This window comes from Amaranthus tricolor, chromosome 15 (genome assembly GCF_026212465.1).
Source record: "Amaranthus tricolor cultivar Red isolate AtriRed21 chromosome 15, ASM2621246v1, whole genome shotgun sequence".
Lineage (NCBI taxonomy): Eukaryota > Viridiplantae > Streptophyta > Magnoliopsida > Caryophyllales > Amaranthaceae > Amaranthus > Amaranthus tricolor.
In genome coordinates, this window is record NC_080061.1 from 3,170,517 (window position 1) to 3,198,050 (window position 27,534).

General features: G+C 33.1%; 5 protein-coding genes and 1 non-coding gene across 7 annotated transcripts; 4 read left to right on the top strand and 2 right to left on the bottom strand.

The window, feature by feature from the left end:
• Positions 1-1,088: 1,088 nt before the first annotated feature.
• Positions 1,089-1,203, bottom strand: LOC130801978 (U5 spliceosomal RNA). Its single transcript, XR_009039699.1, has one exon. It is a non-coding gene; the product is annotated as a U5 spliceosomal RNA (small nuclear RNA).
• A 1,923-nt stretch (positions 1,204-3,126) lies between these two features.
• LOC130801554 (probable aquaporin TIP-type) lies at positions 3,127-5,840 on the top strand. The gene is made up of 3 exons (XM_057665424.1): positions 3,127-3,332; positions 3,889-4,139; positions 5,232-5,840. The coding sequence occupies exons 1-3, from the start codon at positions 3,206-3,208 to the stop codon at positions 5,601-5,603; spliced, it is 750 nt and encodes a 249-aa protein (XP_057521407.1). The 5' UTR covers positions 3,127-3,205; the 3' UTR covers positions 5,604-5,840.
• Positions 5,841-6,749: 909 nt separating this feature from the next.
• LOC130800931 (F-box protein At5g07610-like) lies at positions 6,750-8,743 on the top strand. Its single transcript, XM_057664678.1, has 3 exons — positions 6,750-7,909; positions 7,967-7,970; positions 8,690-8,743. The coding sequence occupies exons 1-3, from the start codon at positions 6,750-6,752 to the stop codon at positions 8,741-8,743; spliced, it is 1,218 nt and encodes a 405-aa protein (XP_057520661.1).
• An 852-nt stretch (positions 8,744-9,595) lies between these two features.
• On the top strand, positions 9,596-11,193 carry LOC130801553 (F-box protein At5g07610-like). The gene has a single exon (XM_057665423.1). The coding sequence runs from the start codon at positions 9,632-9,634 to the stop codon at positions 10,748-10,750; it is 1,119 nt and encodes a 372-aa protein (XP_057521406.1). The 5' UTR covers positions 9,596-9,631; the 3' UTR covers positions 10,751-11,193.
• Positions 10,888-18,209, top strand: LOC130800932 (F-box protein At5g07610-like). The gene is made up of 4 exons (XM_057664679.1): positions 10,888-10,999; positions 12,478-12,572; positions 15,402-15,530; positions 16,830-18,209. The coding sequence occupies exons 1-4, from the start codon at positions 10,888-10,890 to the stop codon at positions 18,003-18,005; spliced, it is 1,512 nt and encodes a 503-aa protein (XP_057520662.1). The 3' UTR covers positions 18,006-18,209.
• On the bottom strand, positions 18,098-27,141 carry LOC130800904 (uncharacterized). Of its 2 annotated transcripts, none has more exons than XM_057664630.1 (3): positions 26,902-27,141; positions 20,031-23,546; positions 18,098-18,904 (listed from the first exon to the last, which is right to left on the bottom strand). In XM_057664630.1, the coding sequence occupies exon 2, from the start codon at positions 23,527-23,529 to the stop codon at positions 20,062-20,064; it is 3,468 nt and encodes a 1,155-aa protein (XP_057520613.1). In that variant the 5' UTR covers positions 23,530-23,546; positions 26,902-27,141; the 3' UTR covers positions 18,098-18,904; positions 20,031-20,061. The 2 variants fall into 2 exon arrangements, with proteins under 2 accessions (XP_057520613.1, XP_057520612.1); XM_057664629.1 differs by having other exon boundaries at positions 18,098-18,959.
• Positions 27,142-27,534: the final 393 nt, after the last annotated feature.

The following is a 27,534-nucleotide window of genomic DNA, read 5'->3' on the forward strand; positions in this document are numbered from 1 at the left end:
TATTAATAATTCAAAAATACAGGTTTCATTTAATTTATAATATGTCATATTAATTACCTCGTGTTTTCGTTACTATTGTAAATTATAATTAGTAGACTTTAAGTGTGACAAATTGTTAGAGCATATTATATGAACTAGATATATATTTAATAAGCAAAAGAATATTTTCACCCATTTAGTACTCAATTCGTACCAAATTATAAAAAAAAAAAATACAAAATTTAATGTAAATTGAAAATCCTAAACCGCTTTTAAAAAGCAAAAAAATTGATTAAAAAATATTAAAATTGTTATGTGAAGTGGGGAATTGAACTTTAGTCTAAAGTGTAAAACATTAGAGGTATTACCAACTCATTTTAAAAAATTCATATAACGAAAGTAGACATCATTAACATGACATTACATTTCAATTAGATAAATTTATCTAGAGGTGTTCATTCGGTTGATCGGGTCGGTTTCGAACGGGTGTTATTCGGTTCGGTTGCATTTCGGATCGGTTGTTTTTCGGCTGTGTGTTACAACGGGTCACACTCGGGTCGAGTCGGTTACAACGGGTCACACTCGGGTCGAGTCGGTTAGTCACGGTTCGGTTAGAGATCGGTTATTCAAGCTATCGGGTTAGCATCAGTTCGGTGTCGGTTGAAGTTCGTGTCGAGTGTCAATCGGTCTCGGGTTGTCATCGATTACTAATTAGTTCGGTTTTTTCGGGTACAGATCGGGTTCGAGCTTTATTTTTCGAGTAGTTATCGGTTACGGATAACTATAAATCGGGTCAATATCGAAATAAGTTAATAGTCAGGTTTTTAATTGATGTATGCTCATTTACTTACAAAAAATAATTACCGATTGTTTTATCAGATATAGCAGATAGGGGTGTCAAACAGGTCGGGTTGGGTCATTTTCAGGTTCGGATCATATATAAATGGGTCAATAAACCCTTAACCTAAACCTGACCCATTTAATTAATGGGTCAAAAATTGAAACCCCGACCTGATCTGTAGCAAATCGGATCAACCTGCTAATGACTCATTTAACCTACTTTTTTTTTAGGTCATTAAATTCATATATTTCAGGTCATTTGACCCATTTAACCTTAATAAAGGCTTCCTCCAAAAATAAACGTATGCTACTTAATGCAGCGAGCACACGGTATTCTTTAGTAAAAGGTGGAAGAATAGTTCGTTTTGTGCTCACGGCGTGGCTGCGTAAGTTGGTATGAGATCTGTGGAAGTAATTTAAAGGATTTTTCTTTTATTAGTATCTTTCTTAGCCGATGTGGGACAACTTCCTTTGTTATTGAAAGTCATCTTCAGCTGACAAATCCCTTAGCCGATGTGGGACAACTTCCTTTCTTATTGAAAGTCATCTTCAGCTGATAAATCCCTCAATACATGGTAATTGGTATTATCTTAGTTTTACGAAGTATTTGGCAAATGTTGATCCGTCTTAAATTTAATAAATGGGTTAAACAGGTTTTTTTCGGGTTTAAATATTCAACCTGAAACTAACCCATTTAATAAACAGATCAGGTCGGGTTGACCCATTTAATTAATTAGGTCAAAAATCTAAACTCAAACCCGTTAATTTCGAGTCGGTTTCAGATCAGGTTAGTAGGTCGGGTCAGGTTTTGCCAGGCCTAATAGGCAGATCAATTTATTTCAATTAGTTTATATATATATATATATGTATATATATATGTATATATATATGTGTGTGTATATATATATATATATATATATATATATATATATATATATATATATATATATATATATATATGTATATATATATATATATATATATATATATATATACATATATATATATATACATATATATATATATATATACATATATATATATATATATATATACATATATATATATATATATATACATATATATATATATATATATATACATATATATATATATATACATATATATATACATATATATATATATATATACATATATATATATATATATACATATATATATATATATATATATATATATATACATATATATATATATATATATATATATATACATATATATATATATATATATATATATATATATATATATATATATATATATATACATATATATATACATATATATATATATATACATATATATATATATATACATATATTCTGTATGCAATCTCTTCTGTATAGAACTTGTGTTCTTCCTTTTTCCATATTAATAGAAAACTGAAATTGGACTTAATTTGCTAAAATTAGGTGAAAATTTGATTCGGATTTATAACAGTTCGATTTACAATCGGTTCGGGTTTGTATCAGTTCGGGTTAAAAACAGTTCGATTAATAATCGATCGGGTTTGTATCAGTTCGGGTTAAAAACAGTTCGATCTTAATCGGTTTTAGTCAGGTTACATTCGGTTACATGCATAATTCGGCTCGGATTTGACTCGGGTCGATCACTGTTCAGTTCGGGTAACATCGGTTAAGGTTTATATGTCGGTTATAAAATTCGGTTGCAGTTCGAGTTCGATTTTGCCCTTTTCGATTATCAAACGGTTCGAGTGAAGTATCGGTTTGGGTAATTGCGGTTCGGTAAACCTAAAAAATTTACATTTTTCGGGTCGGATAATTTTCGAATCCGGGTCGGGTTTGTTTTGAACAGCTCTAAATTTATCATGATCCTGTCATATGAATATATATTTTCATATAAATTATTGAGAATTCCTAGTCAAAGTTTAACTTTAACATAAAATTTGAAGAATTTTTTAATAAAAAAAAATCAAATAAAAAGTATTTTAGATCATATTATATAAAGTATAATTTTAGGGATAAGATAGAACTTAATATAAAAAATAAAACAAACCAACATACTCTGGTAATGACATGGTTATACCAACGGATCATATAAACCCTATAATATTGTAATCATATAATATAATCTCATAATGTCCATAGTAGTAGGTAAGCATGTTAAATTAAGGGAGATAATATGTATTATGCTCATCATAATTGCCCTTTAATCAAATCAAAGGCGGCAAGGCCGGCTACTAATTAAAGAGTGACAGGTCATCACGTGGGGCCCTTGGACGGTGCCACGTATATATAAATAGTTGAATTTCATCCAATGCATATCACAATCATCATCATTAAAACCAATTAGAGTTAATTAATTAAATTGTTTTTTTTTTAAGTGTTTGGTGATTAGGGCAAGAATGGTGAAATTGGCATTTGGAGATTTTGGTGACTCTTTTAGTGCTGCCTCAATTAGGGCTTATTTGGCTGAATTTATTGCTACTCTTCTTTTTGTATTTGCTGGTGTAGGATCTGCTATTGCTTTCGGTAAGTATTAAGTACTTTTAATTTACATTATTTTGTTCGCTTTTTTTACTAATTAACTATTATATTTCCCCGAGAATAATGAGTTAACATAGTAATTAAAAAACTACTAGTATATCGACTAATAACTTAATCTGTTGATTTTAATTTATATGACTATTTGATATGGTTTGTTTTTTTAGTTATAAAATTAAAAAATATACGGTACATGAAAAAATATCAATGTTACTTTATCATTTTTTTTTGAAAAAACAAATAGCATAATATTATTCGATATTAACAAAGATAATCACTATAAGTTCAAACACATTCATAATTTTTATCTCAAACCTAGCATATTATAATTTGTTAGTAAAAATATCATACATTTTTTTGGAAAATAATTATCCTAATTAATTATTAGGTTCTAATTAATTTTGTGTTCTTTTAAACTCTTTATATTAGATACATTTTTTTATTTTAATTCATATTATGTAGCAAATTTAAAGAGATAAAAATAAAAGCTTTTCAAAATTAATATGAAGTGTTATAATAAGTTGTTATATGTGTGTATCTGTAGGCAAATTAACAGAAGGTGGAGCACTAGACCCAGCAGGGCTAGTAGCAGTAGCAGTTGCTCATGCATTTGCCCTATTTGTTGGAGTTTCTATTGCAGCCAACGTCTCTGGTGGACACTTGAATCCAGCTGTCACCTTTGGATTGGCTGTCGGAGGCCACATAACCCTCCTCACTGGCCTTTTCTATTGGGTTGCCCAAGTTCTTGGTTCAGTTGTTGCTTGCCTCCTCCTACAATTTGTCTCCAATGGCATGGTAACCTTTTTTTTTGTCTTTATATTCCTCATCAATTCCTTAAATTTGACCTTAATGGGAGATTAAGGAGTTAGATATACATAAACTTATATATTTAAAAACAAAAAAGTTGTTTTTAATCGATCAATACTAACAAATAGAAGTAACAATTAATTATCTCATTACTCTACAGGAAATAAAATTAATGAAAAATTGTATTAATTAACAATTCAATATTTTATACATAATTTACATTTGGATTATTTTTTAATAATTCAATTTTTACCCTAATAGTCTAATTAATATTTGCCTTAGTTTTCTAGTACATACCCTATTATAATTAGTAATAAGGTATGTTGTGAGAAAATGTATAATAAATATAAATTGTTAAAAAATAATTTAAAAGTAAAATTATTCACGACAAATGTACAAAAAGTTAGATTGTTAATGTCAAAATTTTCGATTAATATTAGTTGTTACTCCCTTTGTTTTTTTTGTTTGTCCACTTTAAGTTTTTCAACTTTATGAAAGAGAAATTTAAATTTAATTTTTGAAGTATATATTCAAGACAAAATATATTTATGTGCGATCTAGTTAGATTTGTCTTGATGCAAAGAATTTTAATATATAATTTTTACTATTATTTATTATGTGTACTATTAGATATCGAAGCTTAAAATTTACGTTGAAATACGTAAAAAAGTAAAATGGACAAATAAAAAGAAATAAAGGGAGTATTGTTTTTTGATCCTCCATGTCACAATGAGAAATAATTTTTTCATCAGACCTAGCTATCTTGATCAGCTAGGGAAACCAGATAAAATGCACACACTGAATACGAGTCTAGGCTTCTCCCAACACCATGTGACTTGGCTACTGCCCTAAATTAAAGTGTAAATTACGGTGCTACTTGTACATGGCTTTATCAACTAATTTAATTCATCGAATAGTGAAATTAAATGCGCGTATTTCTTTTTGTCTCCTCTTGGAAGGGGCACGGACCGGGTGTGATACATCTGCTGCCCTCCTCCCTCAGGATCTTGACTTGTGCAGGTTAATGGGTTAATGACTCTGACTCTCTGACTCGTATTTTTTTTCTTAATCTAAATGCAGAGCGTTCCAGCCCATGGAGTATCATCAGGAATGAGTGCAATAGAAGGCATAGTAATGGAAATTGTCATCACCTTTGCACTTGTATACACTGTCTATGCAACAGCTGCTGACCCAAAAAAGGGCCAAATTGGAATTATTGCTCCAATTGCCATTGGTTTCATTGTTGGAGCCAATATCCTTGCTGCTGGCCCATTTAGCGGTGGATCCATGAACCCGGCCCGCTCTTTTGGCCCAGCTATTGTTAGTGGTGATTTGTCTCAGAGTTGGATCTACTGGGTGGGCCCACTTATTGGAGGTGGGCTTGCTGGGCTTATCTATGGTGATGTCTTTATTGGATCTTATGACCCAGTTCCATCTGAGAGTTATGCATAAGCATTTCATCCCTTTGCTTTAAGGGATTGCCTAAAATATTGGTAGTAATGGTACCTTTGTGAGAAATTTCACCTTTTTCCTTTAGGGGAACGCCCCAAAATTTGGCTGATTGAAGTTAAGTGTAATGTATTTTTATGTTTTTTGTGTGGTCTTGCCTTTTATAGTCATGTAAATAATAAAAACTTCTTCAAGTTTGATCATTTTCACTTTCAAGTTTCATCCCAATGGATATTAACATTGTTATTCTTGGTTTTTTTTTTTTTTTTTTTTTTTTAAGTTTTTGGGATAGACCGAATAATTCCATAAATATAATCTAACGACAATTTAAATAGAGTCTAGTTAGGTATAATAAAATGACATTCTAGTTTTAGGTTTGAATTTCTTTTTCGGAATCTAGCAAGTTCGATACAGTAAAAAAAAAATTGTGTCTGAATTTATAACTACTATGTTCTAGACATATATTTAACTATAAACTCAATCCAAACTCGATTAGTATTAGGAATAGAAATGTTTAAAATTGACACAATTTACTGAATTGAGTTTGTCCAACCCACTACATGTATAGAAATCAAAATTAGAATGTTAAGATATTTACATATACTTAAGAACCAAAATCAACCCAATCCAAGATATTATATCCAAAATCCACCCGAACTCCGAAATGAACACCTCTGATTAGGACTTGTGAGCCAAACCCATATACATGTTAAATTAGGCTGGACTTATTGTGAATGCCAGCATATTAACAGGGGGACACAAGTGCACATACTTCATAAGCTAAGGAGATATATACCATCCCAAAACCATATGGCAATGGGAAGAAGGTCTTTAATAGCTTATAAAGCGTGCACACCATTTTCAATTTATTGATGTGGGATAACTCATCCCAACAATACAGAGTACTGTATGTTTATAGTCGAGCAACTATTCTGTGAGACCGTCTTACAACAATCTCGATATTTGTTTTCTTTGCATCCACGCTAGAAGAATTGGTCTTGACCGATGTATACCAAGGAATTAAAAAACACAGAAGAACGTTGATTTCTCATATGAGCCATTGCGATGTAAAGATAAAGACTTGACTTTTTCCATTCTATTCCAAAACTTCCATCATCTTTAGTAGAAATTCATTAGTTAATTGCGTTAATGGAGCATAATATTCATACCACAATCTGCAAGATGGAGGATTCAATTACTGACCTCCAGTTCGACCCAACATCTGCTGAAAAAATTGCAGAAAATGAGGACTTAGCAAAGGAGATTTTCATTCATCTACCCGCGACCCATCTTGCTTCATGTCTACAGGTCTCAAAATTGTGGCGATCTTTCATCTCGAATCAGACATTTGTTTCCAGGCACAATTTTGTTCATCCCCCTTCATTATCTGGCCTGTTTTTGATCCCAAGACAAATTACCCAACATCCTGGAGTTCATTTTCTATCCCTTAACCCGAGAAACCCTAATGTTCATGTTCATCCCTTCACGAACTTTCTTAATTCCAGAAGTTTCCAAATCATCCACTCGTGTAATGGACTTTTGCTGTGTCAATCAGGGGTGTCGCGTTACTATGTGTGCAATCCTTCAACGCGTCAATCGAGGATCCTTCCTCGTTGTTCTTACATGGAACAAGATCAGTACGCGCTCAATTTAGCTTTTGATCCTCTTACTTCACCTGAGTATAAGATTGTTTGTGTGCAAAAGCTCGAAAATCAGCACACATTCTACCGAATAGCCATTTATTCATCTGAAACTCGCGATTGGAGTCTCCTTCAAAAGCCCTATTCTGCACCAAATGATGTAAACTTCAAAAATGGAGTATTCTGTCACGGCGCAATTCATTGGTCGACAACCACATACGGAGGAAGAGGAGTATATTTAAAATTGAATACGAACATAATAACAGAAATGCCAATAGCTCCAACGCATGACGAGGAATCACAATCACAATACAAATTCAAGTATTTCGGGAAATCCGAAGAATGTTTGCTTTACATAATTTCTCGTCCTCTTCTAAACCACTATATAGCGTTTAAATTGAAGGAGGATTATTCGGGATGGGAATTGAAGTTTCGGCTTAATTTGAATGTGTTGATACCTAAATTTCCGGCCATAGCCAGGCACTTCGGGTTTCATCCATTGTTCACTGAGTATGAATGTGATGTGTTGTGTATTAATGGTGCAGGGATCGATAAAGATGTGGAAATTGTGTTGTCCATACCAGGTGAAATCATATTTTTCAATCTTAAGAAGAAAAGTTCAATAGAAGTTAGAGATCCTGTTTTTCGTTCTTGTGATGTAACCATTTGGTATAAAACATATTCAGTATTTGAATTTTGTGAGACTTTATCTCTTGTTTGATGCAGGATTGTAATGTTAATTTTGTGTTCCTTGTTTGTCAAATTCTATTGGTTTTTCTAACCATTGTAACCGGCAAGTTGTGTAACGTTAAAATACCTATTATTACACATACGTGAGTTATTAGAGAAAAGGATATGTAATTTTATAAATTTGAAAAGTAACTCTTATTATTATTAATTAGTTTATAAATGAATCTTCTTAGATTTTATACATAGATTACCTCTTTTTTTAAGCTCCTTGTTTAGGTTGCTCAAGATCATTTTCTAAATTCTAATAAGTGATATTCATGGTTTCATGAATCATCTTGTGTTATTGATTCTGATCCTTCATCAATTTTGAATTTGGTATAATTTATGGTCAGTTGGTTTTAAATTGTAATGGATTACTTCTTAGTCATACAAAAGTAGAAAAATATCTTTGTCATATGAAAGGTAAGGTTGCATATATAATACAAATAACCATCCAAGCCGCCTAACTGAGAGACTAAGAGTGATATAATGACATTGATGTAATGAAAAGTTATTCCTTGATTTTTCCGTCATTGGAAAGATTCATAATTATTATTGCTTTTATTTTTTTCTTTTTAGTCTGTTCCACCAAATTTGCTTCAATTTTATTTTTGGTCATGGCTCACATTATTTCTTTAAATCTCATGTACAAATCTAATTTACTTTGTATCTCCTCTACACATTTTTTTACTTCTCCGTAAAATACTATTTTTTTTCCAGGTTTTCACACCAATTGCGCCCTTTGAGGCAAAATTCATGGGACAAAGGGAGTAATATGTTCTTATTTATACGAAGTTGCAAGTAGTATTTATTACCACTGGTCAATTGAAAATAACCTTTTTGTTATCACTAAAATGGTAAGATTGCATACATCCATCCTTTCCTTGTCTCGTTTAGGTGAGAGCCACATGTAATGTAATGTCATTGTTTTGGATAAGGCCAAAATATGTAATATTATCTCACATTGATTCGTTTTGATTTACTTTAACTAAGTCCATATCTTTGATATTAAGGCTTGACATTGTATAAAACTCATTAAGCTTGACTTGTTATTAGTGTAACCGGCTTCTTATATGAGCTTTCACACAGCATGCCAGCAAATTTATTAATCTTACACATCAGTGCATACATTCTGCGTTGACCGTTTCTTTGGAAGATTAGAACGTGTTCAAAATAGACTTGATAACCTAATTTTTACCGACCTTGTAACTGAACACGATTTAATTCGACATAAAAAATGGATAATTATGCAAAAGCTAACATATCCACACGATTTGATTTTAAACTGACCAAAAATATCTGACCAGAAATCAATCCGAAGACTCCAATGAATACATCTAGCTGAAATGATCATGATGCATTGATGTTGAAATTCTTTAATTTGTTAATATTTTCTGAATTTTCTTAAGAAACTGCGCACAACTTGCCTTTGTACACCCTGAAGAGTTTCTTTTTGCTGTATTTTTCTTAAATATATATTTTTTTTTGAAAAACTTGATTGTTGACCATTTAGAAGGTAGTACAAGAATCCACGTAGTACATTCTAGACATAGTTTACTACTAGACAAAGCTGAACTATGATACCATTATGTATTAATTCACTCTTTAACAAATTATTCCATTGAAACTAGCTAAGAAAATACAATTCATTTTTGGTGGGCAATGGAAATAGATAAATTTAGTAAATCAAGTTTTCGTCAATTTCCCTTTGATGATGATGAGCAATACTTATCAACTGATAGCATCGATTTTGATCATCGACTAACAAAAGCCTTGTATCCTCTCATATCCGACCATGATTTCCAATCATATTACTCCGTTATTTTCCCTTCTATATATTCCCTTGTGTTGATTCCTAAACATACCCCACACTCACAAAAACCTCGGTTAGAGTATGTATCGAACACACAAACTCAAACCCAAGTCGGAAAATTATCCTTTCTCGAGAGCTTAGATGTTCAAATTGTTCATTCTTGCAATGGTATGTTCCTCGTTATGTCACAATCATCCCAATCATACTACATATGTAATCCAAGAACTCGTCGCCTAGAGTTACTTCCTAGTTTAACTTCCATTGCGGGCAATTTTGCACTAAATCTTGCTTATGGCCCTTACACTTTACCTTATTACAAGGTGATTTGTGTCAAAAAACAAGAACACAAAAGTTCGATTCACCAAATATCTATATACTCCTCTAAAACCCGAGATTGGACCTCCCTAGGCAAACCTTTTGTTGCACAAGGGGATATAGATTTTTCTCGTGGGGTGTTTAGCAATGGGTCGATGCATTGGATGAGACGTGCTAGAAAAGGGCTATACTTGAATTTGGAAGACGAAGTTCTAAGAGAAATGCCGAACCCTCCCTTAGAGGAAGGGTATCCCTTGGCTAGTTGCGAGTATTTTGGGGAGTCGCAAGGCCATATTTTTTACCTTATTGGCTCACCGCAATTGTGCTTTCTAAAGCTTTTCGAGATGAGGGAAGACTATATGGGATGGTTTTTGAGAGTTGTGATTGATTTAAAGGCCTTGGCAGTGGATTTTCCGATCATGGGTCGCAGGTCTAACAATCCTCATCCTATTTTCCCGCGGTTTGAGTGTGATGTGCTATCTGTTATTCGGGGTTTTGATGACGAGGATTTAGAAATTTTGCTGTCAATACCTGGTGAAGTGATTACTTACAATCATGTGAAGAAATCTGCTAGGAAGTTATGTGATTCAAGGATAAAGGCGGAGGATCGACAAGTGTGGTATAGGGTTTATGCTTCTTATCGACTGTTTTAGTTGTGTTGGGTACGCTCAGTCAATGCTGTCAACTGACAGCATTCAACTTATGTATACAACCATATACCTTTAGATACTATTAGTATAAGCTTTGTTATGTTGGGAAGATTTGTACATGCATATTATGGTCACAAGATATGGTTTTAGTTGTGTTGGAAGGACGGATGTATGTTCGGTCAATGTTGTCAACTGATAGTATTCATCTTATGTGTACAATCATATACCTTGAGATACTAATATATGTGTTGGGTAAATTGGTGTAAGCTTTGTTATGTAACAATATTAATCCGGGTTGTAGAAAGAAAAAGTGATTGCTAAGGTGCAGAAAGAAAAAGGAATTGAAGATTTGTGTGCTAATAATGTATGTGTATGTATGTATTTCACTAAATTTTTTCAATGGTTATGGCTTGTTAATATCCTCTCTTCAATAAGGAACCTACATATTATGAGATCTTTAGGTAGTATGTTTTCTGTGAGCCTTAACTAGATAAAATAAAGTTGAAATCAACAATACAAGTACCTTTGTGGTAAAATCTTTCTCCGAATCTTCACTTTGTGAAGATGCTTTGTGTACCAAGTTGTCCTTTTTATTTTTTTTAAGGGTTATTATATTTAAATAAAACCTTTTAACAAGGGTTATTGGTTAACCAAATTAGCATTCCTATGTAGCTTGGTTCAACTTTTTTTTTTTTTTTTTTTTAATACTAAGAATCAATATTTAATTTTACCAAACATCTTTCAATATAGTTTGCTTATGCAGCTAATTTATAAGTCAACAATAATAGCAAACATATGCTTCTAGTCAAACAAATTATCATTTGAAAAAGCCAACAACCATTTTTAAACATACCCTAACTTAATTGGATAAGCCAGATATTTCATAAAATTAGTTATTGGTTGTCGGCCTTTCAATGGAAGAAATTGGCCAACAAGTCATAAGCTAACAAAAAAATCAACTAGAGTAATTTTTTCTTTTTGGCTTAAAAGTCAACTTTTAAGCCAAACCATCTAACATACATTTTTTTTTCCAAAAGAAAATAAAAAAGCCAAAAATCAAAAGACAACTTATTGTTGGCAGTTTTAGATGTCATATTTAATTAGTTAAAAGTATTAGTTGTTACTTTTCTATTTTGGTCATGACGAATATTCTTTCTCTGATATAATTTTGATTCATACATTTAATTTATATTTTCATCTGATTAATTCATAAGGCATTTCCCCTACTTTTTCGGTAGATATATTTTATATATCAAACACAAGAAATATTGACAACTATTTTGTATTCCAAATTTCTATGCACTAAAGAGTAAAGACTAGAGAAGGTATTTAGTTTGTTAGCATTATTACAGGCTAGTGGACAAGTCTACACGATTGAAAGAACAAGTAAACGTCCAAAGAAGTATTAGGCATCTACTCTTACTTAATTGAAATAAACATACATAAATAAAACTATAATTAGGGCAAACTAAATGAAAGTATTAAATTATCTTCATTTACAAATCCAAATTACATACCAATAACCATTCAATCTAAGGACACTTTCCAAAATGTTGAAGAATTATTTAGTTGCAACATTTCTCATCCTACCACTTGCTAATTATTATATATTATATTTTATAATACTTTTATTAATTTTTATTTTTTTTTTGTTTATATTGTTTTTCATAAAAGACTTAGCATATGAAATAAAAAAATAACTAATACTCTATGCCTTGTAAATATTGCAGTCCAAATGATGGGTCATGAAGCATTAGCGTGTGGTGAAGTTGGGGATTTAAGCGTAACAATCCTACCGTATTTAATAGTGGCACGTGTGATCGTGGTAAGTAGAATTCATATATTAAGAGAAATTGTTTAATAATATGTCTTGTTTAAATTAACTGATATTAAGGTTTATTTTAAGACGATGGACAAAATTATTAATACTTTTATTAATTTTTTCTCATAAAAAATATAATGAATTAATGATCTAATAAAAATAAAATTAAAATTAAACTTAATTAAAATGGTTCTTCAATATATGAACTGCTAGCTATGTTGAACATTTAGAGTATATAGACCTAGATTTGTATATACTACATACTTAGTATAATAGTGGGACTAACTAAATATATTATAAGTCCAATTAAGTGCCTCAAAGAATTTGATGAATCATTATTTTGATTCATAAGTTTTGTTTGATAAATCATTACTTTGATTCATAAGCTTTGCTTGGTAAAACACTTTAATTTCAAAAAGGGAGTATTGTTTAATGCATAGCTTTATAATAGAGGTTGCATACCAAGAGACATTCCATCCCAATTTCATATCATTATGATTTCTCTCTTAAGAATACTCTTATTCTTGTTCTTCCTTTCATGAAATAATATTGAAATAGTAATTAACTCTTAACATCATCAAAGTTCATAATTCACTACAACACTTATATTTACTATTGCAATTTCCTTGTGCTAGGATTTTGTTGTGTAGATTGTATCTCATTGTGAATTTCATTTATCATCCCAAGCACCTTTGTGGGAGAAATATTACAATAGGAAAGTGCATAAATGCCTTCTACTCATATCAAATTTTCGAGCAACTTCTTTGATTGTCGCAACCTTATCTTAATGGTGTCCATTTGGTGATTTACAAAGTAAGGAGTTTCATTGCCATCCACACAAGGAAAACACAAATCGGTTTGTTTTATTTGTATTTGCATTATATTTCCAATAAGCAAGTCTTGTATGAGACTATCTCATTATGAAACGAGCCCCTATAATTAGCATTGATTACTTTAAAATCGTAAGTGTTCATTTAAAGTTATAAATAATCATTCAAAGATTATAAAATGTAATCACTTTAGAAATATAATGAATACTTTAAGGTTATAACTTATAAGCAATTACTTTAAGACGCTAAGTATACATTGTGTCAGCCCAATATGAATAATATTACTGTAAGATCGTCTAATTTAAAAATTATTGTTACAAAATAGGCTAAATGAGGTGGCTAATAAAATTCTACCTCAGATGTATGCTGGAGAAAGAGTTTGAATATTATTAAAATTAAATTTTGATATTTAATAGTAATTATTACTATTATTGTTTTAATGCATAACATTTTATTTTCGTTTCGTAGATCCAAACTCTGGTTGCTCGAGGTTGAATGAAGTATGCGGTCTAATTTTAGAAGTACTAATACATTCTTCAAAATATATATATATATATATATATATATATATATATATATATATATATATATATATATATATATATATATATATATATATATATATATATATATATATATATATATATATATTTATTTATTTATTTATTTATTTTAGACGAGCCTAAAGCTTTTATTTTACGTTGGAATTGTTGGTTGTGTTTCTAATTAATTTCTCTCTTTCTCTATTTTAATGTGTTTCTTTTGCTATTTTATTTCATGTTGTTGGGCAGTCGTAAATAATCTGTATTTGTATTGTATATTTGATTTAAATAGAGCCCGCACATATTTGTTTTTGGACATATTTTCAAAAAGTCTCCTATGAATTTAAAATTGAATTAATTATAAATTTTCGATATAAAACTTGAGATGTACACTCAACATATGTCTATCAATGTAATGCTATTTGCAAATTAAACATTAATAATTTTTTAGTTGAAACCTACGATATTATGTGGATCGAAATTATCAAATTCAATTGTATTTTATTTAATATATATACTATTTACTAAGTGTTGAGTTATGATAGCAAACACGTTAATCAATGCGAAAAGGTCCATTAACATTATTCATAATCCATACTTTCATTATTATTATTATTCCCTCTTGCTAAAAGGAATAATTTTGACTATTAATTTACTTAATTACCATTGACTTAATTTAACTACCTTTGATCTAATCTTGGTTACTCAAACTACCCCTCTTCTCTCCCTCCTTCTCTTTAATCCTTTTAACACTTATGTATAAGAAGGATTTAGGTTGCATCCATACTTCGTCAACTAAAAAAATTGTAAGGAATTTTGGGATATATTTATGTGGAAGAGATAGCAAAATACTAAAGTGGACAAAAAAAATTTAGAGTGGTATTGAACAACTAATGCTTAAAGTAGTATTAATAGCACTAGAAACATATAAGAATACAATATATACTACTAATATATTGTAGTAGCTCACTCTTATTCTTACTACAACTCTAAAATATTGTTCTGACTTTTGCTTTACCACTCAAGGATGTTGTGGTGGGACGATGAAAATGCAAGTGATGAGCACCCTATTTATACTACTAGAAATGCTCCAAAATTCAACAAAGGTTAGCAAGTAATTAAAGCTTTTACACTTAGCTCAATGGGGGAGGGGGTGATAGAAATAGAATTTTACCACCTGTAAATTTTTTAACTAATTTATGCATTGATAAAAGAGAAGTGGTTAATAACTTTATTTAACAAGAATCTCATATGATGAGGACAGATTGTTAAAGTATATAACATATACTGAACTTCCACTGAAAGCTTCATCACAATGCAATCCTTGACTTTAGGAATATGATTAAATATTATTGACATGAACTAATAAAGGGACATCTCTAAAGAGTATATGGGTAAATAAAACCATACAAAACACAAAGAATATAGTTTAGCTAATTTGACATGAAACCAAATGATAGAATGAGTACGTATGCAAAACTGGTCATGGCATGGCAATTGGCATGCATGTATACATGTTGAAAAATGGTCATGTTCATGGCATGGCATGGAATGGCATGAATAAATATACAAAAATGGCAAACATTGAGGTAAAATAGTTGACTTTATTAAAATAAAGTAAAAAATAGATTGAGTTGCAGCATGTAGAAGTAGTGTTCAAAACACATGTAACGATCGATATTTACTTTCTTTGTAAATTGTAATGTAACTGAATTGATTTAACTCGACTTTAAAAATAAATTTACAATCATGTAAAAATTAACATAAGCACAAGATCAGACTCAATTTTAAACCGATTAGAAATAATCATATTATAAGATAGAGGGGAATTTATTAGGGGTCAACACCTCTAAGTTGGATATGTTGGTTTACTTTCTGGTAAATACTTGGTCTTTAGTTTCTCAAACAACTAGATATTTTTTATACATTGAAATTTTCGAGTCATGAAGAACTATCTGACGAAGAACCTTGCAAGTGCATCCTTTAATATTTAATTACGTAGTAATTTAAAATTAAAATTATTATCTGAATTTAGCTTCTACTTGATCATCAATATGATTAAAATACGAACTAATAGAATATAACTACATATATGTATGTTTTCTGTCCATATCAAGGTGTCATTGACCTTTTGAAGGTGCTAAATCATTCTATTAACCCATGCCATTAAGCGGCTCTAATCTAGTCAATTTTTGGGCGGTCAATTGTATATAACTTTACTCTTATAAAAGCAATGAGATTATTTCTGATTAACATTTGGTTTTTTTCACGTAATTAGAAACGCAAGTTGGCAAATCTGCAAATAACTTTCATCTTAGTTTTTGATTTTGGAACTTTTGTTTGCTAATTAATAGAGAATAAAGTGTTTAGCAAATTAGTTTTAAGCCGACTAAAAATATGCTTTTTAAGACTAAACCAATCAAGCTATTATTATGAGTAGTTCTTTTCATTGAATATTGACTTTTTTTTTACTATTTTTTATCTAATAATTAACCAAAAACCAAAAGTATTTCACAAATTCTTGTATAAGACAGCCTCACTGTACATGGATTGAATAACCTAATTAATAATTATTAGCATATGAGCTTTTTGTTTTGAGATCGTCTGACCGAGAGACGATCTTTCACAAGAGCACAAGAGTAGCTCAAATACTTTTGTAAATATTTTCATAATAATTGACTTCAACAGATGGTTTAATAGCTGACTTATCTGTCAATACTTTTAGCCAACTCTTAATAAGCCATTTTATATAGTCTATCATTCCTTGGCATGAGTAATTATATATTATTGACTTGAACTAATCCGAGGACATAGTCTTTCTATATATTTCTATTAATATTTCTATTTATAATCCTCCAAGATAAACCTGAATTTTTGCTGGTAGATAGGCATCAAAAATGCCTAAACCTGCTCAAGCCATTAAACTTGCAAATTCATCATCCTCAGCTGAATCAATTGGTTACAATTCATACTTACTAAACTTAATACTTCTTCACTTGCCTGCAGAATCATTAGCAAGGCTCAAGTTTGTATCAAAGCTATGGCATTCAGAAATCTCGAGCCCCCATTTTGTAAAACGATACAATAATGTTCACCCTCCTTCGGTTTCTGGTCTTCTCTTGATCCCGAAACATCAAAACGACAATAAAAACAGTCTAGTAGAACACATCTCCTTAGGCCAAAATCAGTCATATATCCACCCTCTTAATTTCAGAAACATCAAACTGTTACATTCTTGTAATGGATTGTTTTTATGTTTTCATAGGAAAGATCATTCCTATTATGTGTTTAATCTCACAACGCGACAGAAAAAACGGATTCCTGGGTGTCCTGATGTAATATCGACAAATCTGTCGTATTATAGTCTCGCATTTGATCCAAAAATTTCGCCACATTACAGGATTATCTGTGTAGCAGAAACAGAATATTACAACAGATACAAAATCTATGTTTATTCATCAGAATCAGGTCATTGGACACCCTCCAAAGAGACCGCATTTCCTGCTCCGGCTGATATAGATTTCTCGAGTGCAATCTATTGTAATGGGTCGGTCCATTGGGCAAAACGGGTAAAGAGAGGATTGTACTATAACATTATGAAAGACACGCTACATCATATGCCAGAAAGTCCTAGGGAAGAACAGTATAGTTGTGAGTATATCGGGCACTCTGGAGGGCGCTTGCATAGTGTGTTTACGATGGAAGGATTGCATTATTACGAGGTTTTCGAGATGGAAAAAGATTATTCGACATGGAATTTGACATGTAGAGTGAACCTTAATGTATTGGCAGTTGAATTTCCGAAAATGATGATGGATATTAGGTTTGATGATCCGCGGTTTATGTATCAGTGTCAGGTGCTATCGATTTTGAAGGATCAAGATGGGGATATTGAGAGGATTATAATGTCTATTCCTGGTGAAGTTATAGTGTATGATTTTAAGAAAAAGAGTTCATGGAAAATATGCAAAACAAGTGAAAAAGATAAGGTATTATGGTATGGTATTTATCATGTATTTGAATATTTTGAGAGTATTTCCCCTGTTTGCACTAAAAATATGTAGTGCAAGAACTTTACTTGACTCTAAACATTCATATATGGAATTTAGATAGTGTGAAATAAAATTTGATGAAGAAAATTTCCATATTTGAGTGCTTCATTTACAAACTAAATCAATGTTCAAGTGAAATAAATTTTGGAGATACCAAACATGTACTACACTTTGCAATTGTACAATAATTACGATCTTAAAATTTAGGTTATTTGCGAATTACAATCTCAATATTTTTTTAAGTACCACCTTGTACTGTCATTGCTGATCAAAGCAACCTTGTTTTTTTGAACCAAAAAGAGAGAAACCATATTTAGCCATAATAAAACACCAACACAAAGTTGGCAAATTTCTTGCAACACATAAAACAAAAAGGATGAGCCCGAAGAACATACAGATTAACACCGATAGACATATATTACATTGAAGGAAGGTGAACTTAATGTCGGTGTTGAACTCATCTTCAGGACAGCAGGTAAGTTGGCATGAAAGACTTGAATGAATGGGCAAGGTGCATTGTTGTTGATTTGTTTCGATTTATGTAGCCAATCTGGTGATCTCATCTCCTGAAATTACGACTTTGGCATTGTCTTTGTTGCAATTTGGAGACGGAATTTTGCTACGCTATGAGTCACCATAAAAACTACCATTCCAAGTTATTATGGGTTTAAATTTCCCTTGCATATTCAAATCTCGAGCATTGTTTATATAAACAGTGTATCAGTTTCCACTGCAAGGAGGCCTGACTTTTTTGCCAATTCCAAAATGGTTGAGAGTTATGCTTCGATTGGATTATTGAGGCCTTAATGACGGCCCTCGAGTTTTATTGAACAGCCAAAAACTTCCCCCTGGCAGAAACACTTCCTCCATTGATCTTGTCTGAACTCTTCCAGCAATCGCCTGCATACAATCTGATTCTTCCAGCGACCAAAACATGCAATTTAGGATTTATAACAAATCTGTGTTCTGTGATTTCGAAAAGAAGTTAGACGATTTAACTTTACTCAAAATGGGTACAAACACAAGCTAACATATACCACAAGGCTATGCTATATGTAGCGCCAACAACGAAAGAGAAAAACAATGCTCAACTAGTCTAGGACTTTTGGCACATAGCACACCTGGATCAAAGACTGGTCCATGGCCCTTGGCCCAACCATGAGCTCATCCATTATAATCTAGGCCACATCCAGTTGCTCGAATGGTTGGCCTACCCTTGTCTGGCTCATAGTCTGCTTTAGCTACAGTAAAAACTTGTCTATGGAGACTGGATATTTTTCCAAACACATGGCTTGATATTTAACCGAAATCAGCATCCAGCATTTTTAGTTAACCACACTTTTATGAAAACAGCAATTAGTCAAATTGGTTACTCTAAACCAGATTGTACAAGCTTTCAAGAAAGCTATTTTCAACACATCACACCCATTTCATAGATTTCAACACGGTATTCATTAATTTATGTCTGGAGCATTTTAGACGGGCAAGACAGCATCCCCCTTTAAACAAAAAAAGAAGAGAAATACACCTAAATTACCTAAAGAAAGCTGCATCATAAAACAATTAAACACTATAAGTAAAAATTACCTAAATAATACAAACTTTTGTTGTATCCCTACAATTATGCCAATTTTTTTATTAACCATGAATAATTCCAACTTAGGGGTGTTTTTTCCTAGACTAATACCAACTTTTGCTTAACCATTAATTTACCTTTGTTTTTTTGTCAGAGTCTACTATAAAAAAATATTATTATTATTATAGGCAAACACCACCCTAAGTTGGTAGTATTCATGTTTAATCAAAAGTTAGTATTATTGTAGGAAAATCAATGAAAGTTTGTATAATTCACAGTAATTTTTACACAATATATCATATAGAAGAGGTATGTTAAGTAAATTGAGAGGGGCATAACATGTCTGGTAGGTAAAATGCAAATAAACTTCAAGTACAACAACAAAAGTACAAATGCAAAGGCAATATAAACACATCAAAATAGATCTTAATCAGTAACTCCAATCTCCAAAAAAAACTTACATGGTAAAGATGGGTGAAGTGAAGGATTTCATCAATACATCCGACCAGTGCACTCCGACGAGCCACAGTAGCAACTCTTTTTCTTAATATTTCCCTCAGAATCAAAAACCTGATCTATGGTATAGTTGTAATGATAGGTAAGCTCTTGAAGTGGAGGAATATTTTCTGCTGCAAAAAACATAATGTGGGGAATTCTCTTGTCTTCGTGATCGTAAAGGACATTCTGAGCATAGAGGTTAGGGGTACAGCTATGATTGATAAACCTCCCAATGTTCCCAAAATTCACTGCATCGATTGTAAAACCAATATTTTCTACCACATCATCAGTATTTGATTGAACATCAGGCAAGAGAGTGGAAAGTCCTTCCCAAAGAGAAGAATCATCATAATTTTGCCCAATATCAAATAAATATTCATCATTGCCGGTTCTTTGCTCAGCTTCCTTGTCATCCAGCAGCTCTCCTATATATTCACATATGAAGCTACCAGATGGAATTGCTGATAGACATCTTACACCCCAGCCCCTAGAGTCAGTCTTAAAGATTTCAAGAGGAAGTTTAATACCAAGTTGGCTGACCCTATTGTGACAAGATGGAGGGCACTTACATAATGGCCCACATTCATATACAAGGGGCTTTGCTTGAACAATAGCCCCATTGTGATTGAATGGAATCTCCCCTCCGTTCTTAAGGGCACAAGCACACTGCGCAGAATCTGAACAACCATTCTTACAATCACAGCCCTTGGGAGGTATAGGCTGACACCAATTGGGGTACATCATGCTTGTCATATACCCAAACGGTGGAGGCTTCTCGTCACTTATGGTATTGACTGCACATATTGGGAAAATTTCTTTTCCTTCGGAGATATCGGCTACACAACGACCCTCACGTGCTTTAAATTTTTTGGATTGTTTCACTTCCCAAGCAAGCTCTGGCTGACCTGGAACTCTTCTTAGCTCGAATTTGTACACCAACTTCCCATGGGGTCCAAGATCGTGCCAATACTTCTCAACAGTGTATAGACCATCATAAGTGTATGTTGCAACTGTTCTTGCTCTTCCATCATGAGTATCAGAAGATTTTGTGTCTTTACATCCACGAACAACCCTCACCAAGGTCTTTTTATCTATGCAGTTCTTCAAGGCAAGATTCCCTCTTTCAAGCTTCTGATCTTCAGGTTGCTTATCTGCACCTGTACCGTTTCCTCCTTGACCAGTATATATCAATACATCAGAGCTTTGCACCTCATTAGCGTATCCTCCAGAAGCCACGATACTGATTGCAACAGGCTGTTTACCTATTTTGATTGTACCTATACCACCTTGTAGCGGTCCATGCAGCCCAATTATTGCAAGTTCAATTCGGTAGTTAAATATATCACCCACTTCTACTCCAGGGATAGGACCAACTATTTTTTTCGTGTTGATGTATTTTCCAAGATCCTTAAGTATTTTTGCAGCTTGTATATCAGCCCTAACACCATTGTTTTGGTCCTTGGACTTTGCTGTTTCTTCTTCTTGCAATAGCTTTCTGTGAAGAACCTGAAATAATCGTAATGTTTCTCGTACTTTACTGCGAACACCTCTCTGGCTTGAAGAACTAGCACCAAAAGGAAAAAGACTGACATCGCAAACACGCCCTCTTGGAAGAAACTGAAAGTCATTAGCTTCATCATTTTCAGACGAGTCATCCAAATCTATTTCCTCCTCGAAATAAGGTATGTTGATACCTTTTTCTGCCGAATTTCGGGTATCGTCTTTGCTTGTAGGTGAACACTTGTGTGAACTTTGGACAGAAGTGTCATCCATCCTCACTTTCTTTTTCCTTACACTAGCTGTAGCTGATTTGGATTTAACTTCTTCCACTTTCCCCGGCCTCCATGGACAATGAGGTACAGAAATAAGACCTTGTACGACAAGAAACTTCTTTCCACTTTCAGCAACCACAATATCTTCTCCTTGCAATCCAACGTTGCTACATGGAAAACCAGTTTGTGAGGTTTTAAGAACCACATCATCTATTTCCTCCTCCAAAAAAGGTATGTTCATACCTTTTCCTGCCAAATTTTGGGTATCATCTTTGCTTGTAGGTGAACCCTTGCGTGAATTTCGGCGAGAAGAGTCATCCATCCTCACTTTCTTTTTCCTTACACTCATTGTAGTTGATTTGGATTTAGCTTCCACTTTCTCCTGCCTCCATGAACAATGAGGTGCAGACATAAGATCTTGTACGACAAGAATCTTATTTCCACTTTCAGCACCAACTATATCTTCTCCTTGCAATCCAACATTGCTACATGGAAAACCAGGTTGTGAGTTTTTAACAACCACATCCCCCTGCGATCCAACATTGCTACAAGGAAAACCAGTTGGCTTTCTCTTGCTTTTATCTTTATCATAAACTATAATCTCTTTGTTTAGTTCATCAGGCTTACTCATATCAGCCTCATCTTTTCCATTATATTCGATAAGTTCTATATCATTTTCAGTATGTTCATCATTTTCATCTTTAAAATTCTCATCTTGTCCCTTACTCTCACTTGATTTGCTGATCAAAAGTTTATCGCTCTCTGAAAATTGTCCACGGGTATCTACAACTATTCCTGAAACAAGATCTTGTACCTGATCAGTCAGAGCATTGTCATCCTTTGGCTCTCCAGCAGTCAGATTTGTATAATACAATACAACAGCTTTGTCATCCTTCAAATCTAGTTCCACTCGAGTAACATGTGTGCCTTCTGTAACACCACACCTAGGCACATTACGGCCACAGCCATCTGGAAAATCACGAATAGCAGAAATCTTTCTTTGAGGAGGATATTTAGGTTCCTTCCAAACAAAATTTGGCGGGATTGGATAATGTGGAAGTAAAGAAAGGTTTACACCATTATTTCCCTCATACGCAATTTTGTTATCAACAGCATGAGCGGGTTCTTCAAGATCAAGAGCACTGGCATCCTTGCGTGCATTTGATGACTCTAACATCCCGTCTATCAAACACATTGATGAATCTTCATTTCCACGCTGCACCTCCTCACATTTCACCAAATAAGATTTCTCTACTTTGACAGCATACAAGCACAAAACAACCTCGTGACTTTTTGAATATACTTTTTCTTCGGGTGATAATCTCTTCACGATTTCACAAAGATCTCTACTCTTTTCCCCATTTCTTAGAACAACATTTTCTTTTTGTCCCCCATTTCCTACTTCCTTCACACGTGGGCTAATTTTTTCTTTGGGAGATAATCTCTTCACCATTTCACAAAGATCTTTACCCTTTTCCCCATTACACTCCAAATCTCTTGGAACATCATCCTCTTTTTGTTCCTTATTTCCTACTTCCTTCACAGGTAGGCTAATTTTCGCTTGCGGGCCACATCCATTAGGAAAATCACGAATTACCGATACTTTTCGCCTCTTACATCTTGGTTGAGACATCAACAAAGAACAATCCCCATTTTCCGATGGCCTTTTCCCAGTAATCATCGAACCCATTTCCCCGTTTCAGAATCCTATAACAGCAAATGCGAAATCAAATTAATCCAACATCCTTTCACTTCTCCATCTTTTGACGCAAAAAATGAATAAATAGAATAAAATAAAACAAAAAATCAAATGTAGAGTTTAACAATAGAAACACATCTAATACTTATCACGGCCATTGTTAAAAAATGTGTAAGGTGCACTATGAATCAAGAGACTAAACCTTTCCTTTATTTGCTTCAGTCTATCTTACTCGGACTCTTCATCTTACTTCACGTACCCGTGTCCAATTGTTTGATCCTCGGACATTGATATGGCCCTCAGACACTTCATTTTAGGTGTAGAATTGAATATTTAGACGTATCTGACACTTGGACATGTACCAGAATCCAACATTAGTACCCGAGTCCAAGTAACATAGGATTCAAGCGTACCTATGGGCAAAAAAGTGTTGGCCAAAACACATAAATTATTTGGATTCTTTTGAATTTTGTGTTTGGGCCACCTCCAACTATTGCAACTTCAACGCGTATTCTGTACTCCATTAACCTCAACTATTCTTTAATTTTTTTTTTCAAGACTAAGTGTTTGCATCTAGGCCATAGTGCAAAACAAGGTCGCATCACCATAAAGTGAACGTGTCAAAAGGTTTAAACGTTTGCCGCAACTGATAGGTCAAACAGTCGCAAAACCATTTGCATTGATTGTGTAATTTGTTATGCGACCGTTATCGTTACCACATTGCAACCGAATTTAAAGTCGTATTTTTGCACCATGGCCTAGGCACACACCCTGGGCGTATTTTAAAACTACGATAATGGCTAACGACCCACTAAATTTATTAAAATGCTATGTAAGAGATAGCTTTAAATTACTATGATCTTGCGATATAACACCTAACTAAACATATCCATTGCAAACTCACTAACACTAGGCGAGATGAGTGGACAATTTAGGTTATGAATCTATTGTTCTATTATAAAAAAGAATAATTTCAAATGGTAGGACCTAGACTAAACTAATACATGTTAGGCCCATTTAGGATTTCCCTGCTACTCAACATAAGGTCGAATGTCAATCATAGAAAAAGCAATGGTCAAGATAACAAACACGTACACGTTAGTAACTAACAATATGTTATAACAACGTCAATAAACCGAGCAATAACTTATTACACCACGATATAGAGATGACCCTATAGCACTCTCTAAGTACAACTCTCAAACTCTAATCATCAATCTCTAACTCTCACACAGCCATTAGAGTATAAATTCCAACCTTTCTTTTCTCAATTCATAACATTTCTTTAGGCACCCACACATGCAACCACTTTGATCAAAGGTGTCATCGGACAACTTGAATCCAATACCAAAGTGTGAGCTTATTGAGCTTAACAACTTCAAAATATATGTGACTGGAGGCCATATTGGGGTTTGAAGGCCCACATGGTACTTAGATAAGGACTACGATGGCCATGCCGGTGCCCAATAGCAAAGTATGATCATACCCCGTACAACAACCATATATAGATGATCCATGCCTCTGAGAACTAAACCAACCGGGGTAGCAATCCAATTTGGTATTTGAAGTATGTTGTAGTGTGTACTTGTTTTGACCATGTCGTTAGTGTCATTTGCAGGTTTGTGACTCAACCTGGGTGAGGACACTGGCAGGTCGAGATTTATTCTCTTACGGTTTGCATGGATCAACTATTATGGATCTTGTGTACGGGAATGGTTTTAGGTGCTTTGTTACATCGGTTAAAGTTTGGGTTGTATTCACTATGTTTGACTTTGCTTTGGGAAGTCTTATGATAAGTTGGAAGTCGTATTTGGGGTCTTCGGTAATTGTGTGTATCATGAAGATAAAGTATATGACTTTAGCTTCTGTGGCAAAGAGGTCTTTGTGTTTTCTGGTCTTGGTGATGGTTCTTTGTGATCATGCATTTGTCAACTGTGATTGTTTGTCTAGTGATCTGGAACTTGATGTTTGGAAGAAGCACATGGTCATGTTACATTCGAAATGCACGTACATGAAGATAAAGGTAAAGAAGGTAGGATTTCTGACAGTCCTAGTGACTTCTTCACTATGCTGGTTCCATTGGCTTAGGCCTTTAGAGGGGTGTTGGGGAAGCTCAACGAAAGGTACATACGACCTTAAGGTGAAGCTTGCCCCATGGAAAAATGATGCAGGTGGAGTATTATGAGGGGCTTGTAATGATGGTGGAGTGTTATGAGTGATTTACTTGGAGACAAGTAGTGACTAGTCTTGGTTGAAGACTTGTTGGGATTCTTGGTTGGAGACTTGCTTGGATGCGTAGTTTATGCATCTGTTGTGGGCATGAGAATGGTTTTTCTAACTATGGTATTGATGGGATCGTTGTTGAGTACGAGTTCTCGTCAAGGTGGAGATTATTGGTATATAGTGACTCGAACAAGAGTCTATATACGGGATGAAGATGAATCAAGGGGCGTGTTCCAGGTTTGGCAGCTGAGTTGGCTTGGCTTAGGATTTGATGGCAACCGAGTTGTCCTGATATGCCGACAAAAGGGGACTTTCCACAAGGTATCGTCGATTCGGCGATGATGGAGGCCTTGGTGACGCCGAGTAGGCGTTTGGGCTCTTTAATTCAATTTTCCAGAAGATGAAGCCGAGTCTGCGACCATGGTGCGTGAGCCAAGGCCGATTCGGCGGCAGGAGCGTGTATTAGCCCTGTTGTTTCTCGTGGGTTTTGTTGGCGGTTTTCTTATTTATTTTGCCCCTAATATCTTTGTCTTATGTGGTTAATATATAAAGACTGCATTCTCTTGGAATTAAGGCAACGCACAGAGTTAGAAAAACTTAAAAGAGAGAAAAACCAAAGAGCGCCATTATTAGGGTTTCAAATAATCATCGTGTAATCTTCCGGTTTATAGTGAAAGTTTGATTCTTGGTTTCCCGTGGACGTGAACCACGTAAATTTATCCGTGTGATTTTCTTTATTGTTGTTTGAATCTTTATTGTTTTTACGATTATGGTTTTCTCAATCACACAACAATATACATAGTCATGATACCAATGAAAGATAACAACCTAAACATCAAATTTAGACAATTAATACAAGCAATTAAAAATTCTTAACAAATCCACCAATAAACTTTTTAATATTCACTGCAATGTAAAATATGATAAAATCAAAGTAAAATTGACAAAATTTTAATCCCAATTTCGACCAGTTTACTAATAATAATATTACCCATTGATGTTCCGATAATTAAACAATCAGTTCTACAAACCAAAAAGTGAAGACTGTAGAATAAGAACAGAAATTTACTTTTCTAAACATCATAAGCTGCAAAAATCAATTAACAAAAGTAACACTAACTAATGCAGCCAAATTCATACCGTTATCTCAGATTCTCGCCGGAGAAAGATTGAAAAAGAAGATGACCAGAATGTGGAATCCAAGATGAAGAGAACAAATTCACGACCCTAAAACGGTTGGATGGACGCAGAAATAGGAAAAGTTTACGGAGATAAAGAAACCAAATCGAGTAACGGATATTCGTGTTTTATTGTACTCTCTCCGAGTTAACTGAGAGCAGGGGTGTTCAACGGACTGGGCTTTCATTCGGACCGTTTTTTGAAGAATTTTGTAAACACAGATTCTTTAATTGGACCGATTTATTAAATAGTTTTTAAAATATTATAAGAACGTATTAAGAATGATATAAAGGAAGTTACTAAATTTCGCCACCTATACTCATTTTATCGCTACCCCTCCAAATGAAATTACGAATTTGTCCTTGATTATTTAAAAATTACAACTTTGCCACTCCCTACAAATTTCTTATTTATAATAATAATAATAATAATAATAATAATAATAATAATAACAATAATAATAATAATAATATCAATAACAATAATAATAATAATTAACTTTTTTATATTCTTCAAAAAGAATATAAATAAAATTAATAATAATAAATGTAAAAATAATAATAACAACAATAATAAAATTAAAAATAATAATTA